The sequence below is a fragment of the Macaca thibetana genome, unplaced genomic scaffold, assembly GCF_024542745.1.
Source record: "Macaca thibetana thibetana isolate TM-01 unplaced genomic scaffold, ASM2454274v1 unplaced_scaffolds144, whole genome shotgun sequence".
NCBI lineage: Eukaryota > Metazoa > Chordata > Mammalia > Primates > Cercopithecidae > Macaca > Macaca thibetana.
In genome coordinates this window covers 1-16,926 of record NW_026088933.1, presented here as the reverse complement: position 1 = coordinate 16,926, position 16,926 = coordinate 1, and the positions used below count along the sequence as shown (strand labels likewise).

The 16,926-nt window shown below is 46.1% G+C and overlaps 1 protein-coding gene across 2 annotated transcripts in view; it reads left to right on the top strand.

The window, feature by feature from the left end:
- LOC126947336 (uncharacterized) overlaps positions 1 to 15,925 on the top strand; it is a 32,088-nt gene extending 16,163 nt beyond the window's left edge. The window contains exon 6 of one of the 2 annotated variants that reach the window (XM_050778012.1): positions 15,525 to 15,925. In XM_050778012.1, the coding sequence (XP_050633969.1) occupies positions 15,525 to 15,768 (244 nt within the window). In that variant the 3' untranslated portion in view covers positions 15,769 to 15,925. The remainder of the gene's footprint in view (positions 1 to 15,524) is intronic. The other variant, XM_050778013.1, reaches the window with a different exon arrangement.
- Positions 15,926 to 16,926: the final 1,001 nt, after the last annotated feature.

Below are 16,926 nucleotides of genomic sequence, written 5' to 3'. Positions count from 1 at the left end.
TTCTGATTTCTTACCCCTTCCAGGAGCCAGTGGTCAGACACCATTTCACCTCTGACCAAGAGGTGCACTCTCTGAGGTCCCAAGGGGAAGGGGCTGCGCTCCACCTCCCTGCCCCGTTTGTTCTGTGAATGTCCCTACAAGTAGGGCATCAGGGTGGCCAGTCCATGCATCCAGGTTCCAGACATCCCCAGGATCTCAGCCCCTCCAAGGGTACCTGGAACATTGAGGCAGAGGGAAAAGCAACTGGCCAGAACACACACCCAGCTCCCCACACGCTCTAGAAGGTTTCTGGTCTCTGCCTCTCAGGACCCCAGACTCCCCCGATTCAGCCTCGTCTTAGTTCTGACTCTAGTACCCAGAATTTGCCTCTATTTCCCAGTCCAGAAATTGGAAAAGAACATCTCCAGGTCCCTTGCTTGAAGACCTGGCCAGAGCTGGTGCCAGGCTACAGACACCTGGAAGGAGGCGAGAAGGGCACACTCGCTTTCCCCTTGTCCTGGGAGGCCCACACACCAACATTGCCACCACTGCTGCCCCCGAGGAGCACAGCCAAAGTAGACACACACAGGAAAAGGGGAAGGGTTGAGTGAACCTGGGACACTGCACCCCAACTTTAGTGTATTTTTGAATTCAATTTGCTAATATTTAGTGGAGGATTTTTGCATCAGTATTCATCAGTGATATTAACCTGTAGTTCTCTGTTTTGGATGTATCTTTGGTTTTGGTATCAGAGTAATGCTAGCCTTGTAGAATGAGTTTGGAATAGTTGGGTAAGTTCTCTAGTTTTGGAATAGTTTGGGTAAGGTTGGTGTGAGTTTTTCTTTAAATGTTTGGTAAAATTCAGCAGTGAAGCACTAGGTCCCAGATTTTCTTTGCTGGGAGACTTTTTATTACCATTTCGATCTCATTATTTGTTACTGTTCAAGTTTTGGATTTCATCATGGTTCAATCTTGATAGGCTGGATGTGTCTAGAAATTGATCCATTTTTAGTTGGTTTTCTTATTTCTTTGTATATAGTTGCTTATAATAGCCACTAGTGATCCTGTGAATTTTTGCGGTATCAGTTGTAATGTTTCCTTTTTCATCTTTGATTTTATTCATGTGGGTCTTCTTTTTGTCTTAGTCTTAGTTAGGCTAAAAGTTTGTCAATGTTGTTTATCTTTTCCAAAAACCAACTATTCTTTTCATGGATGCTTTGTTTTTTTCATTTCAATTTCATTTATTTCTGTTCTGATCTGTATTATTTCTTTTCTTCTAATAATTTTGGGTTTGCTTTGCTCTTGCTTTTCTATTTCTTTAAGGTGCATTGTTATGTTGTTTATTTGATGCTTTTCTACTTTTTAAAAGTGGGTGTTTATAGCCATAAAATTCCTCTTAGTACTGCTTTTGTCGTATCCCGTAGGTTCTGACATGTTGTGTTTCCATTATCATCTAAGAAAGATTTCAGTTTCCTTCTTAATTTCTTCATTGACCCCACTGGTCATTCCAGAGCATATTATTTAATCTCCATGTGTTTGTATAGTTTCCAACATTTGTCTTGTTACTAACTTCTAGTTTTATTCCATTGTGATCAGAGAAGATGTTTGATATTATTTCAATTTTTAAAAATGTTTCAAGACTTGTCGTTTGACCTAAGATATGGTCTGTCCTTGAGAATGATCCATATGCTGAGGAAAGAAATATGTATTCTGTAGCCCAAGGGAGAAGACACCCGTCCCCACTCTGCTGCAACACACAGCGCTCCGCTCAGGGACGGGGCAGTGGTGTGCTGTTGTTACCCAAGGGGCTCTCTGTCGGGGCAGGAACAGAGTCTGTTCTGTAGTGTTTGCCATTTTTGGTGGTGCAGATGTTCCATGGCTGATTTCAAGCTGCCACCAACTTCTCAGCCTATCCAAGTATTTGAAAGGATGTGGGTGTTGTGATCTAAAGTGTATCTTTATTAGATATACTCCAAGCCCAATTATGCTATAGTTCTTGCAGACTGATAGAGGAACTGCCTTGGTGGTCTCAGATAAGATCTGGAAGAATTCTCTGGGCTACCAGACAGTAGAGATCCTTATTCTCTACCCATAACTGTAATTTCTCTCCAAAAAAACAGTCTCTCTCTCTCTCTCTGCTGAGCCACTTGGAGCTGGGGGTGGACTGACACAACATCCCTATGGCCACCACCACTGGGACTGCACGGGGTCAGACCTAAAGCCAGCAAAGCACTGGGTCTCACTCAAAGCCCTGTCAACACTACCTGGCTATTGCCTATGTTCACTCGAGGCCCTGGGGCGCTCCAGTCAGCAGATGGCAAAGCCAGCCAGGCTGGTGTCTTTCTCTTCAGGGTAACAAGTTCCCTCAGGCCCTGCTGGGTCCGAAGATGCTGTCTGCGAGCCAGAGACTGGAGTAAAAAACCTTAGAAATTTACCTGGTGCTTTATTCTAAGGCAGCTGAGCTGACACCGAAACCGTGAGACAAAGTCCTTCCCACTCTGCCTTTCCCTTTCCACAGGCAGAGGAGCCTCACCCTGTGGCCACCACCACAGGCCCACAGGGAGTGCTGCCAGGCTACTGTTGATGTTTACTTAGGGCCCAAGGGCTCCTAAGTCACTTGTGGTGAATGCTTCCAGGCCTGGGCCTCACCCTTCAGTGCAGTGGGCTCCCCTCTGGCCTAGGGCAGGCCCAGAAATGCTGTTTAAGAGCCAAGGCCTAAAATCAGTGACCATAAGAGGCCATTTGGTGCTCTCTACCCCATTGTGGCCAGGCAGGCACCTAAGTTGCAAGACAAAGTCCCTTTTACCTTTCCCTCTACTTTTCTTAAGTAGAAGAAGTCTCTCACCACAGCCACCATAGCTGGGAATGTGCTGGGTCTCCCCTGAAGCCAGCATGTCTCAGAGCCTTACTCCAGGCCCATCGCATACTACCTGGGTATCACTGTTGGCTATTCAGGGCCCAAGGGCTCTTGAGTCAGCAGGTGATAAATCCTGCCAGGTCTAGAATCTTTCCTTTAAGGCAAAAGATGCACCCTTCTGGCCCAGGGTATATCTAGAAAGCTAATTCAGGAGCTAGGTCCTGGAATGGGGGCCTCTCAACTCTGACAGGTGCTCTGTCCTACTGTGGCTGAGCTGCTGTCCAAGATGTGAGATAACGTCCTCTTTACTCTACCCCTTCCTGTCCTCAAGCAAAAGGGAGTCACTTGAGTTAGTGCAAGCTGCGTTGCCTGGGGTTGCGGAAGGGGTTGTGCAAACACTCCCTTGGCTGCCCTGGCTGGTGTCTCTCTAGGTCTTGTGTCCCCTGAGTCCACTGGCTCTGAGCCCAGCATGGCATTAGGACTTCCCTAGGAGTTGAAGTCCTTATGGTCTAGACTGCCTTTCAAGTTTATTTAGGGCCCCAGAGCATAATAGCCTGCCATGCCAAGGCTTGTGAAAACCCAAGCCTCAAGCCTTGTAACTACTGGGATGGGTGAAGCCCTCTGCGTAGGACTGGCCTAAATGCTCCCTCCATGGGCAGGTGTCACGTGAGTTCCACCTGGTTTTGTTTTCTGCTGTGACAGGGCAGCACTGAGTCCAAGGCAAAGTCCCACAGTTGCTGCATTCTCCCTCCCCTAGATGCACAGATTCTCTCTCAGCCCCACAGCGGTGACTGCTGGGGGAGGGGAAAGGGCAGGGGTGACATTGGTGTTTCAAGACTGTCTCTCCTACCCTCCTCAGTGCCTCCTTCAGCGACATGAAGTTAAACCACCCACGTACTGTGAGTCCTTGCCTGATTTTTGGTTCTTATGAAGATGGTTTTCTGGTGGAGACAGTTGTTACATTTGATTTTCTTGCAGGGGGAAGGATTGGTAGAGACAACTATGAGCCATCTTACTCTGCCCCTCTTCCCTCACTTAACTTTACTTCCTAAGAGCCTGTTTCCAAATACAATCACATAGGTGTTAGGGCTCCAAGTATGAATTTTGGGGAGACACAATTTAGTTTATAGCATTTGGACCTGGTGAGGGGAGAGAGAGAGAACATTAACAGGAAGTTCACAGTGTAAGCAACAGTATGGAGGTGGGAAAGTTCAGCTCATGGATAGAAAAAATTGATCCAATTTAGCAGGGCCCACAGGGAGATGTGGTGGAGTGGTGAGAGGTGGGCTGGTGAGAGGTGAGCCACATCAAAAGAACCTTGAATGCCAGGCTGAGGTGGAAGGCATTTCCTATTGTGTAGAAGGTGCCATGAGGTGGTGGGGAGGGTAACACGATGAAAGGATATTTGGGAGGATGGATCTGGCATCAGTGATGGCTGGGGGTAAAGAATAAACAAAGCTGGAGGCTGGGAAACTGGACATATGGCCCAGAGTTCAGGCGTAGGCTGTTCAAAGGCAGTTTCCACACTGAGTTCCAATGTGGATCCAAGCATGCAGTGGGTAGACGATTTGGAAAAGCAAAACCATTCCCTTCCCATTACCACACAGTTTCCCAGCTGAGCTCATCACCAGAGTCCTACAAATCAGACAGTCAAACTACCCCAAACTCTGTCCCTAGAAGCTGTGGCCCACAGGGAGCCCTTATCCAGCTGCAGCCCAAGGACACTGCAGCCTGAGCAGGACTGCACCTGTTCCCTCCCAGGAGCCTCATCTCTGTCTAGCCAGGCTTTGATTTCAAATGCCCTCAGCTTTGACTTTGAAATCTGTTGGGTGAGATTCATGAGAGCTCTGGCCTTCTTTGGGTTAGGGATTTTTAAATAGTTTTTTCAAGCAGGTAGTAGATCAACTCTACCTGCTTACTTCTGTGTGCATCTCTTGTTCCCTGGCCCCAGATCTTTTTCCTTGGTTTATCCTCTCGTTGTGTTGCAGCACAGCTTCCAGTGGCTTCCAGAGAAAGAATGAATGGAAGCCAAGCTTTCTGACCCTCATGAATTTTAGGATGTCATTGTTCTACCGCAACTCCTGATTAGTAGTTTGACTGGATGTAATGCTGTAATTTAAATGTACCTTCTCCTCACATTGGGAAATATTGCTCTATTACTTTCTAGTTCCCAGTGTTGTTGGGAAGAAGCTGGTGTCATGCAGAGTCTTGGCTCTTTACATATGATGTGTCTTTTCTCTCTGGAAGATTTTAGGATTTTCTCTCTTTGGGTTCTTGGAATTTCCCAGTGATATGCCTTGTTGTAGGTCTTTCTTCGTTCACTGTGCTAGTCACTTGGTAGACTCTTGAACTAGAAAATTATGTGATTCTGTTGCAGGAAGCCACCAGCAGGTTCATGTAAGCTGGGTAATTGCATTCTTTTCTTCCAAGGACAGAGGTATCAAGGCCCTGGGAACCTTATAAGTGGATGTAGGGAAAGGGGGCCTGAGGTGAATCCAACAAAGCTGCAGCACCCACTGAGCTCATGTCCCAGGGCTAGGTTCTGTCTGAGGATAATAGACATGGGTGAGGCCCACTTCCTGCCCAGTCCCATAGTTGGGCTCAGGACACACATGGTCCAGGAGGCCCCGGGTTACATTTACATGCACCTACCTGTATGCAGCATTCAGTGAGCCACAGGACAACTTAGGGAAGGGGGCAGCTCCAGAGAGCAGGATAGGAGGTAGATAAATAATCATGGGATGTGGAGTGGCCTTGTGGGGAAGGGACAAAGGTAGGGCTGTGTGTGTGTGTGTGTGTGTGATGCATATTGGGAAAATGGAGAGAACATTTTGTCTGCCCCCTTTTCTGGGCACTGCACCCCTTTTCTCATGAATAGTTTTTCTTCCCATCATGGACTGAAAGTCTCTGTCTCCTCCAAATTCCTATGTTGAAGCCCTAACCCTCTGCATGGCTGTATTTGGAGATGAGGCCTCTAAGAAGTCATTAAGGTTAAATGAGGTCCTAAGGGTGGGGCTCTGATTCAGTAGAATTAGTGTCCTTATAAGTCGAGACATCAGAGAGTGCCCTCACTCACTCTCTCTGCACAAATACAAAGAAGAGGTCACGTGAGCACACAATATGGCAGCCACCTACGGGACAAGAGAAGAGGCCTCAGAATGAAACCTACCTTGCTGGTACTTTGTTCTTGGATTCCCCAGCCTCCAGAACTGTGAGAAATAAATGTTTGTGGTTTAAGCCACCCAGTGTGTGGTATTTTGGCATGGCACACTGAAGTAATACATCTCCCCACCCTACTTCAAACACATGACACTAGAAGGCTTGGCAGTTTGTGTCCCAGCTACCCAGCCAACCCAGACCAGACCAAGCAGAAACTTTTTTCTGGAATTTTCTGAATCGGAACTAATGGAGGGGAGTCCCATCCTTTCTTGGAGTCAAAACCAGGATGATGGAAGCCTCGTACTGCCAGCAATCTGACTCCAACCTTGTGGGGAAAGTTGCTCTGAGATCACAAAACTGATCTGCAGACTGAGGTGGAGACGGACACAAGGGAAGGAGCCTGCAAATCCTAACAGTGCTGGTGACTCTGAGTCCAGGTATTCCTGAGACCCAACTGTTCCCTGTTCTGCCCGTGGCTAACTTACTGACCAATGAGCTTCCCCTCTTGCCTAAGCCAACTCAAGTGAATTTTCTGTCACTCACCCCCAAAGAGGCCTGACTGCAATGGCAGGGCATGGCAGGGCTGGGCTGGCTGGGGCAGAGGACGGTGTGGGTGGAATCAGCAGTGACAGGCAACCAGGAAGTGCAGTTATCGCGTGGACTCCATGAGGTCTTCCTCCAACCCCAACTGTGAGCAAGGCTGGACTCATAAGCTCAGTAGGTCAGAGCGAGGGATTTGGTCAGAAGTGCCATGCTCAGGGCTATCTTTCTATGAGCCAGACTCTTGTCATCAAAGGCTTTGCCATCAGAGATAGTTTTAGTCATATCTTGGGTTCACTTGATCAATTGCTGTTCTGCTACTTTCAGGATCTTTACTCTAGGCTGTCCCACATGGGTGGGAGACTAAAGGCTGTATACATGAGAATACACTGACCTGGGAGCACTCTCAGGATTTAATGACTTGGCAAGGACACCTCGGGGTCTAACACACTGCTGGAGTGGCTCCTTGAAATGTGGATGGAACAGTTGCTGCAGTGAATTAGATAGAGATTATAGAACTGCATTGGCAAAGCATCAGAGAAGCTGGAAAGTACAGGGAGGTAGGAATGTTGGAATGGTTCGTTATATGCCAGCAGATTCAGAATCCACCACTTGCCTATGCGCCCTTGGAGGCCTCACAGGAACTCCCCTCTCTAGGCTAACAAGGAAGGCACTAGTGAGAAGGGCACCTGAATCTTTCAGAGACTCAGTGGCACTATCCTTTGTAGGCCAGGATCGACAAGAGGAGATGCTGCCATGAGACCAGGCTTCATGGTGTCAGTGAGAATGGTGGAAGGCGAGAACAGCAGATGCCAGGTGGTGGCAGGAAACAACAACGAGATCTGGCCCGCAGAAGGCTGTAACACAAAATCGCAATTTCCTAGCCAGTTTTCAGACTGAGACAATTGAGACCTACAGCTCATGGATTGTAGGGGAGGCTGGGTATTCGTGGAAAAAATCCTACAACATTAACACATGGTATTCATTAATTATTCTCCAGAAGGATCTGGGGTCATTGATAAGAGTAACAGTAACTGATGAAAAGGGAAAACCCAGACTGAGGGTCATTTATGTAGTATTAGAGCTGACCCTGACACCATAAGATCCACAATGCCACCATGTCCCCTCCCCAACAAGACTGAGGACACATGAAGGCTCCGTAATAAATGGAACCCTGGATGAAGAGGCCGCAGCCCCATCCGGTTGTCATTTCTCTGTCAGTAAATATGCAACTGATATGAGTAGGCTTAGAAGCTAACAGAGCTCTCACTTTACTCCCTGACCTGTGGGTATGAGCCCCTATAGTAGGAAGAGCCCAGGGGAAGTCTCTGAAACTCCCTCTTCCCACTTCCAGGAGCAACGCAGTATTCCAGGTGGAATCACAGAGATTTATCACCTCCCTCAACTGTGACCGCCACCTTATGGTAGTATTCTTACATTTTCCCACCTGTCCCTTGTGCTATTGTTGTCCTCATTTTACTTCCACATGTTATAAACCCCACAGTATGTTACTAGTTTTGCCTCAATGATTTCTAGACATCAAAAAATGAGAAAATAGGATCTTTTCAATGTATCCATGTATTTATGATGTCAGTGGTCTCCATTCCTTTGTGTAGATCCAAATTTCTATCTAGTATCCTTTTTCTTCTGACCAAAGAGCTGCTTTTAACACTTCTCAGAGTGTAGGCCTGCCGGTGATCAGCCTGGCTTTTGTGTAAAAAAGTCTTTATCTTTTCTTCATTAAAGTTTTTGAAAACTTTTTTTTCTTTTCTTTTCTCTTCTTCTTCTTTTTTTTTTTTTTGTCTAGAGATGAGGCCTCACTATATTGCCCAGGCTAGTCTCAAACTCCTGGCCTCAGACAATCCTCCTGCCTCGGCCTCCCAAAGTGCTGGGGTGATTACAGGCATGAGCCACCACACTTGGCCTCACTGACTTTAACTGCTTTTAATCCCATATCTGCACAGTTGACTTTTTCATCTCTAGTAATACTTTTTTGTTTTATTTTGAGACAAGGTCTCACCGTGTTGCCCAGGCTGGAGTACAGTGGTGCAATCACAGCTTACTGAAAGCTCGACCTCCTGTGTTCAGGTGATCCTCCTGCCTCAGCCTCCTGAGTAACTGGGACTACAGGTTCATGCCACCATGCCTGGCTAATTTTTAAATTACTTATAGAGATAGGTCTCCTTACATTGCCCAGGCTGGTCTTGAACTCCTGGGCTCAAGGAATCCTTATGTCTAAGCCTCCCAAAGTGCTGGGATTACAGGTGTGAGCTACCACACCCAGCCCGTGAGGTTTTTGCTTTTTTTTTCAATATATCTTCCATTTCTCTCTTCTCATCATGTTCAGATTTTTCTAGCCTTCTTGAACATATGGAACATATTTATAATATATTTTTTAACATCCGTATCTACTAATTACATCATCTCTGGGACCTATTTCCATTGATTGATTTCTCTCCTGGCTATAGGCTCTAGTTTGCCTTTTTTTTTTTTTTTTTTTTTTTTTTTTTTTTTTGATAGGGTCTTACTCTGTCACCCAGGCTGGAGTGCCGTGGTGTGAACTCACCTAGCTGCAATCTCTGTCTCCTTGGGTTCAAGTGATTCTCATGTCTCAGCCTCCCAAGTAGCCGGGACTACAGTTGGGTACCACCACTCCCAGCTAATTTTTGTATTGTTAGTGGAGACAGGATTTAGCCATGTTGGCCAGGCTGGCTTTGAACTCCTGGCCTCAGGCAATCTGCACCCCTCGGCCTCCAAAGTGCTGGGATTACAGGCATGAGCCATTGTGCCTGGCCATTGCCTGGTGATTTTTTATTGACTGGTAGACATTGTGTTTTTGTGTTGTGATTGTTAGATTTTGTTTTCCTTTAAATAGTGTGGGACTCTGTTCCAGCACTAGTTACTTGAAATAAGTTGGATCTATCAAGATTTGCTTTCAATCTTTGTTCAGACAGTTTCAGAGAAGCCTTTACTCCAGTGCTCATTTAGCCCCACTATTAAGGCAATACTTTTCTAAAGCTTCCCTTCCATTTCCTAAGTGTTATGAGGTGTTTTCATTCTGACCAGTGAAAATATGAGTTATCTCTAGCCTGTTGTGAGCTCTGGGAATTCTTCGGTCTGCTTTCTGGAGGTTCTTTCCCTGTGTCCTTTCTTCTCACATATGTCCATATCAGCCCTTTGCCAAGGGCTTGAGGGCATCTTCCATAAGTCTCCAGAGCACACGCGCTCTCTTCTCCCACCTCCTCCCCGGTACTCTACCTCACAAATTCTACCGGCCTTGAAGACCTTCCCAAGCTCTGATCTCTGTCTCCTCAATCCACCACGACCACTGGACTTTGGATTCCCCTCCCTGTGCTGGAGCCTGTAATTGCTTCCGAGGGTGAACACTGTAGGGTTCACCTTCTTTTAGGGATTATACTTCTGCTCGACCGTTCTCCAATGTCTGAAAACTATTGTTTTATATATTTTGTTCCATTTTTCTAGTTATTAAAGGTTGGAGGCAAATCTGGTCCCTGTTAGCAATCAGGGCCACAGGTAGAGGTTGCAGGATGTTGTTTACATCTGTATCTTTTTTTTTTTTTTTTTTTTTTTTTGAGACAGGATCTCGCTCTGTAACCCCAAGTGGCACTATCTGAGCTCACTGCCACCTCCACTTCATGGCCTGAAGAGATCCTTCCACCTCAGCTTCCCAAAGTGCTGGGATTACAGGTGTGAGCCGCTGCGCCCAGCCTAAAATTGTATCTTTCTTATTAACAGGGAAGTTAAACATTTTATCCTGTGTGTCAGCAGCATTTGCATTTCTTTTTCTTTGAACTTTATTTTTCCCGTTTGAACTTTCCATTTTTCTTAGAATTGTTGGTCTTTATCTTCTCTACTTTTAGAATAGAATGAATATGATATTAATAGTACTTCAAATTGTGGCCACGATGGAGTACCTGTATTGATGATAGTCTCCCAGCATAAACAACTACAAAGCTGCGCAAAGTACATGAAGAAATTGTCTTCAGGCATTGGGCAATAGGCAGTTCCAGGTACAATCTGTGAGAAGGGAATCACATGAAGGGACTGCTACATTTTTCTGGTGGAGAAAGTTTCCAAACCCTCAAGGATAGCATGAGGAAACAGAGTCCAGGCCGAAAGGATCAGTGTTGTTTGGTGGAGGAAACAGAGACTGCTGCTCAGGGCTGCTAAAATGTATGTGGCAGAGTATCAGAAAGGATGGAGTTGCAGAGAAGGAGCCCCAGAAATCTTATAGAGTTTGCTGCAAGTCCTTGGCCAAATCTCACACTATGAATGTGTGGATTGAGACTCTGCAAGGCCCAGCGCAGAACAGCCAATGGGGAGCTGAAAGCTAAACAGCAATTTCAGTGGTCACAGAGTGCTGGAGACACATCTGAATTCTGCTTCAGCCAGAGTGTCCACTCTTGGAATCTCAGGCCTCGATGAATATCCCAGATACTCCCAGGAGGGCCTAGAAGGCCATGCCTTGGGATTAAGGAAGATACCCCAGGAATAAGGGCAAAACTGAACAACAGCTCACCCTAACAAAACCTAAAATGTAGTCTGACACCCATGATCAAGTTAACCCATCAGTAATTTAATTCCCTGCCAAAACAAAACTCAACACTAGAGCAGGATAACATAATCCACATCTCTACAATGAATGTTCACAACATTTGACAGCTGAGTACATACTAGATGTGTGAAAAAGTGAGAAAATATATCCTAAAGAGAAAACCAGTCAATACAAACAGACCCACTGTGCATGGAGGCTCATGCCTGTAATCCCAGCACTTTGGGAAGCCAAGGCAGGTAGATCACTTGAGCTCAAGACTTTGAGACCAGCCTGGGCAACATGGCAAAACCCCATCTCCACTAAAAATTCAAAAATTAGTCAGGTGTGGGGGTGTGCAGGGGTCCGTAACCCCCAGGCTGTGGACTGTACCAGTCGGTGACCTGTTAGGAACCAGGCTGCACAGCAGGAGGTGAGTGGTGGGCAGTGAGCGTTACTGCCTGAGCTCCGCCCCTCGTCAGATCAGCAGGCATTAGATTCTCACAGGAGCGTGAACCCTAATGTGAACTGCACATGCGAGGGCTCTAGGTTTCACACTCTTTATGAGAACCTAATGCCTGATGATCTGAAGTAGAACAGTTTCATACCATAACCACCACCCCTGACCCCATCAGTGGAAAAATTGCCTTCCATGAAACCAGTCAGGACTGCTTGTGGCAGGTGCCTGTGTTCCCAGCTACTTGGAAGGCTGAGGTGAAAGGACGGCTTGAGCCTGGGAGGTGGAGGTGCAGTGAGTTGAGATCATGCCACTGCACTCCAGCCTGTACAACAGAGTGAGATCTTATCTCAAAGAAACAAACAAAAGGGCCGGGCATGGTGGCTCACACCTGTAATCCCAGCACTTTGGGAGGCTGAGGCAGGCAGATCACCTGAGGTCAGGAATTCAAGACCAGCCAGGTGAGGTGGAGGTTACAGTGCACCGAGATGGTGCCGTTGCACTCTGGCCTGGGCTACAAAAGTGAAACTCCATCTCAAAACAAATAAACAAAACAACCCATAAATGGCTCACACATTGGAATTAGCAAGCAAGAGCTTTAAAGTAACTACATACATACATTTAAGAATTTAGAGAGGGCCGGGCGTGGTGGCTCAAGCCCGTAATCCCAACACTTTGGGAGACCGAGTCGGGTGGATCACGAGGTCAGGAGATCGAGACCATCCTGGCTAACACGGTGAAACCCCGTTTACTAAAAAAAATACAAAAAACTAGCCAGGCGAGGTGGTGGGCTCCTGTAGTCCCAGCTACTCGGGAGGCTGAGGCAGGAGAATGATAGACCCAGGAGGCAGAGCTTGCAGTGAGCTGAATACTGCACTCCAGCCTGGGCGACAGAGTGAGACATCTCAAAAAAAAAAAAAAAAAAAAAATTAGAGAAATATCAACACCTGTGAAGACAGTGAAAAAAGAATTTAGAGAAATAAGTTTTAGTGTAAGTATGTCCTAAATATGCATGGTACAAACGTATTAAAAATAGTTTATTTGTTATCAGAAATCTAAATTTAACTGGGTATCCTATATTTTATCTGGCATCTCTACCCCAAAATCAAGTAGGAGAGAGTCCAGAGTCCTATCTTCCAGCAGGTGACCTAGCTTAGGACAGGGCCTGGCCAGGGGCAATTGGCTATTGGATGGATTAGAGATGCCAGTCATTCAATGTGTCAAAGGTTTGCCAGATCTGCATACAATGAACATTATTTTTATTCAATATTTTTGTCTAAAGCAACTTTAAAAATTTTAGCCCTTTATTTGGAAATATAGATTCAGAGGAAATGTCAAAGATGGTACAGAAAGGCTTCATGTACTCTCCACTCCGTTTCCTCCAAAGGTTCTATTTTGTATAAATGTAGAACAATATCTAACAATGTCATGTGTTTAGGTCTATGCCATTTTATCACATATGTAGACTCTTTTAACCACCACTACAATCAAGATACAGAACTGTTCCACCACCACAAAAATTCCCCTCCTGCTATTCCTCTGCACTCATTCCAGGCTCTTTCCCTCCACTATTCCTACTCCTGGCAACCACTAATCTGCTTTCTGTCTTTATAATCTTCTCACTTCAAAAACATTATAAAAAGCAAAAATTATCCAGGCATGGTGGCACCAGCTTGTAGTTCCAGCTACACGGGAGGCTGAAGCAGGAGAATCACTTGAACCTGGGAGGTGGAGGCTACAGTGATCCTGCCATTGCAGTCCAGCCTGAGAGATAGGGTGAGACTCTGTCAATGAATGAATGAATGAATGAAGGCCTGGCACGGTGGCTCACACCTATAATCCCAGTGCTTTGGGAGGCTGAGGCAGGTGGAACCGTTGAGGCCTTGAGTTTGAGACCAGCCTGGCCAACATGACAAAACCCTGTCTTTACTAAAAATACAAAAATTAGCCAGGAATGATGGTGCACACCTGTGCTCCCAGCTACTGGGGAAACTGAGGCATGAGAATCACTTGAACCCAGGAGGCAGAGGCTGAAATGAGCCAAAATGGTGCCACTGCACTCCAGTCTGGGCCACAGAGTAAGAGTTCATCTCAAAAACAAAACAAAACCAAACAAAGAAAAAAAGAACATTACATAAATGGAATCACACAGTATGTGGCCTTTTGAGACTGGCTTTTTTTTTTTTTTTTTTTCTACTCAGCAAATGCCCTTTGAGATCCATCCTCGCTGCCACAGAGGGATGGCACTGCTCCACGTGCCATGCCCAAGAGATCGCTGCGGGGACTCACTCCCTCCAACCCGAGATGAAGTGAGGCGGAGACTGTGGAGCAGATCCGTGCTGAGTGCATTCGTCCTTCCTGACCCGTACCACTGTCTGAGCCGTCAGAGGGCATTGATTTGGGGACAAGCTGGGGGCAGTGCTGGAGAGATGGCCCTCACCTCCCTCAGCTCCTCCTGTCCAGCCAACACTTGGCCACCAAAGGCCCCTGACTTTCAGGCCCTAGTCACCACTAACGGGGTGCTGCATGGAAACAAAGTGCGGGCCCAGAACCTGCAGTTCAGGTCACGCCTCCTTCCAGTCGAAGCCTCTATCCCTCCCAAATGATTCCAGCCTCATTCCTCCATGGGCCAAATATCCTAAACAAAGGCCTGGAAAGGGGGTCTTTATCCGAGTGCCCAGAAAACACACACAGAAAGGCTCTGCATGCCCCCCATGGCCTGCCAGAGGTAAGAGCCTGCCCATCGAAATGCACAGTCCTGGTTCTTGCAATGAGGTGAGGAGTGGAGGAAGAAAAGGTCCATCTCATTCTTTCGTCAGGAACCTAAACTTGGAAAAGTCAGACACAGTAAATTTCTTAATCCTGATACTTTTATAACTGGTTACAGTGGAGTCACATGCACAACTGTTTTCTGACATCTTTCAACTGGCCACATAACACCTTGTAATTTATTTATTTATTTTTATTTTCTAAGCCCAAGGGAGTGGCTCATGCCTGTAATCTCAACACTTTCAGAGGCTGAGGCAGGAAGACTGCTTGAGGCTAGGAGTTCGAGACCAGCCTGGGCAACATAGCAAGACCCCCATATGCAACAGAGAAAAACCCTGTCTCAAAATAATTTTTTCGAGTATAGTGGCATGATCACAGCTCACCATGGCCTCCAACTCCTGGGCTCAAGTGATACTCCCACCATAGCAGCTGGGACTCTAAGAGTGCACCACCACATCTGGCTGATGTTTTAAATTTTTGGTAGAGATGCGGTCTCACTACATTGCCCAGGCTGGTCTTGAACTCCTGGCCTCAAGAGATCCTCCCAATGCGACCTCACAATGCACTGGGGTTACAGGCATGAACCGCCATGCAGCCCCTGCAAAATCTAACTGTTCTTCAGGTGCTTCTTTTGGACCTCCTAGCTAGACTGTCATTGGCAAATACTAGTTTATTATTTTCCCACATTTATGTTAATGGATTTCCCATGTTTTATTTGTCTAGACTAGGGTTTCTCAACAGTGGCACTATTGGTGTTTTGGGCTGGATAATTCTTTGTTATGGAGCTGTTTGTGCCTCGCAGGATATTTAGCAGCATCCCCAGACTCCGCCTGCTACGTGCCAGTAGCACTCCTCAGTGTGACAGCCAAAATGATTTCAGATATTGTCAAATATCCCCAGGGAGGCAAAGTCACCTCCAGTTGACAACTGCTGACCTAAAAACCTCTGGAACAATGTTAGATCATGGTAATGATAACACATACTGCTCCTGAGCTTAATGGGAATACCTCTAGCATCAAAGTATAGTAGTACCTGTATACTACTCTCTGGACTGTGATCAGCACACTGTATTAGTCCATTCTCATGCTGCTGTGAAGAAATACCCAAAACTGGGTAATTTATAAAGAAAAGATGTTTAAGATGACTCAGTTCTGTATGGTTGGGGATGCCTCAGGAAACTTACAATTATAGCAGAAGACACCTCTTCACAGGGCAGCAGGAGAGAGAAGGGGAGCCGAGCAAAGGGGAAAGCCTGTTGTAAAACCATCAGGTCTTGTGAGAACTCACTCCCTATCGCGAGAACAGCATGGGAGAAACTGCTCCCATGAATCAGTTATCTCTACCTGGTCCTGCCCTCGACACGTGGGGATTATTGCATCTCAAGGTGAGATTTGGATGGGAACAGATCTAAACCATATCATACCCTTTATTTTAGCATACTGTATCAAAGCATAATTTTCTTTGTTCTTTTGTTGTTGTTGTTTGAGACAGAGTCTTGCTCTGGCTCTGGCTGGAGTGCAGTGGCATGATCTCAGCTCATGGCAACCTCCACCTCCTGGGTTCAAGGAATTCTTGTGCCTCAGCCTCCCAAGTAGCTGGAACTACACCCAGCTAATTTTTTTTTTTTTTTTTTTTTTTTTTTAGTACACATGGGGTTCGACATGTTGGCCAGGCTGGTGTCAAACTCCTGGCCTCAAGTGATCCCACCACTTCAGCCTTCCAAAGTGCTGGGATTACATGCATGAGCCACTGCACCCAGCCTGAAGTATAATTTTCACAATGTGAAAGGCTTGACTTTCATACAAATAATGAAGGAATATGTATAAGATATTTTCTTTAATTTACAAGGGAGTCAGCAACACGGTGAAGCTAGTTCAAGGAGTGTTTTGAGAGACAGTGTCTGTAGTGCTCCAGGAAGGGCATTCCAAAATACGTTCTGAGGTAGAGACAAAACTTGTTAATATCCTAAAGGGAGGCTGGGCGTGGTGGCTCACACCTGTAATCCCAGAACTTTGGGAGGCCGAGGCAGGTGGATCACCTGAGGTCAGTTCAAGATCAGCCTGGCCAATATGGTGAAACCATGTCTCTACTAAAAATACAAAAATTATCCAGGCAAGGTGGTGGGTGCCTGTAGTCCCAGCTACTCAAGAGGCTGAGGCAGTAGAATCGCTTGAACCCGGGAGGCAGAGGCTACAGTGAGCCAAGATCATGCCACTGCACTCCAGCCTAGGTGACAGAGCAAGATTCTGACTCAAAAAAAAAAAAAAAAAAAAAGTCGTCTGGGAATAAAACTGTCCTCTTTGGGAATTATCTTTTCTACTGGACAGAAATCTGTAAGTTAACATATATACATATTCTCAAGTATATTCATAATATATTCTCTGGTATATTTCCGTACATTAGTGGTTTTGAAAGCATAGTCTCAAGTTGGAAGCATCAGCATCATCTGGGAACACAGACATGCAAGGCTCAGGCCCCACCTCAGACCTATTGAGTTAGAAACTCTGGTGTGGGGCCCAGCACGCCACCCACCTTTTAACATCATTTCTGAATTTAAATATTTTGTCTGTGTGATGTTAAATTTGCTGTTTTGTTTTTCAAATACACTTCAAA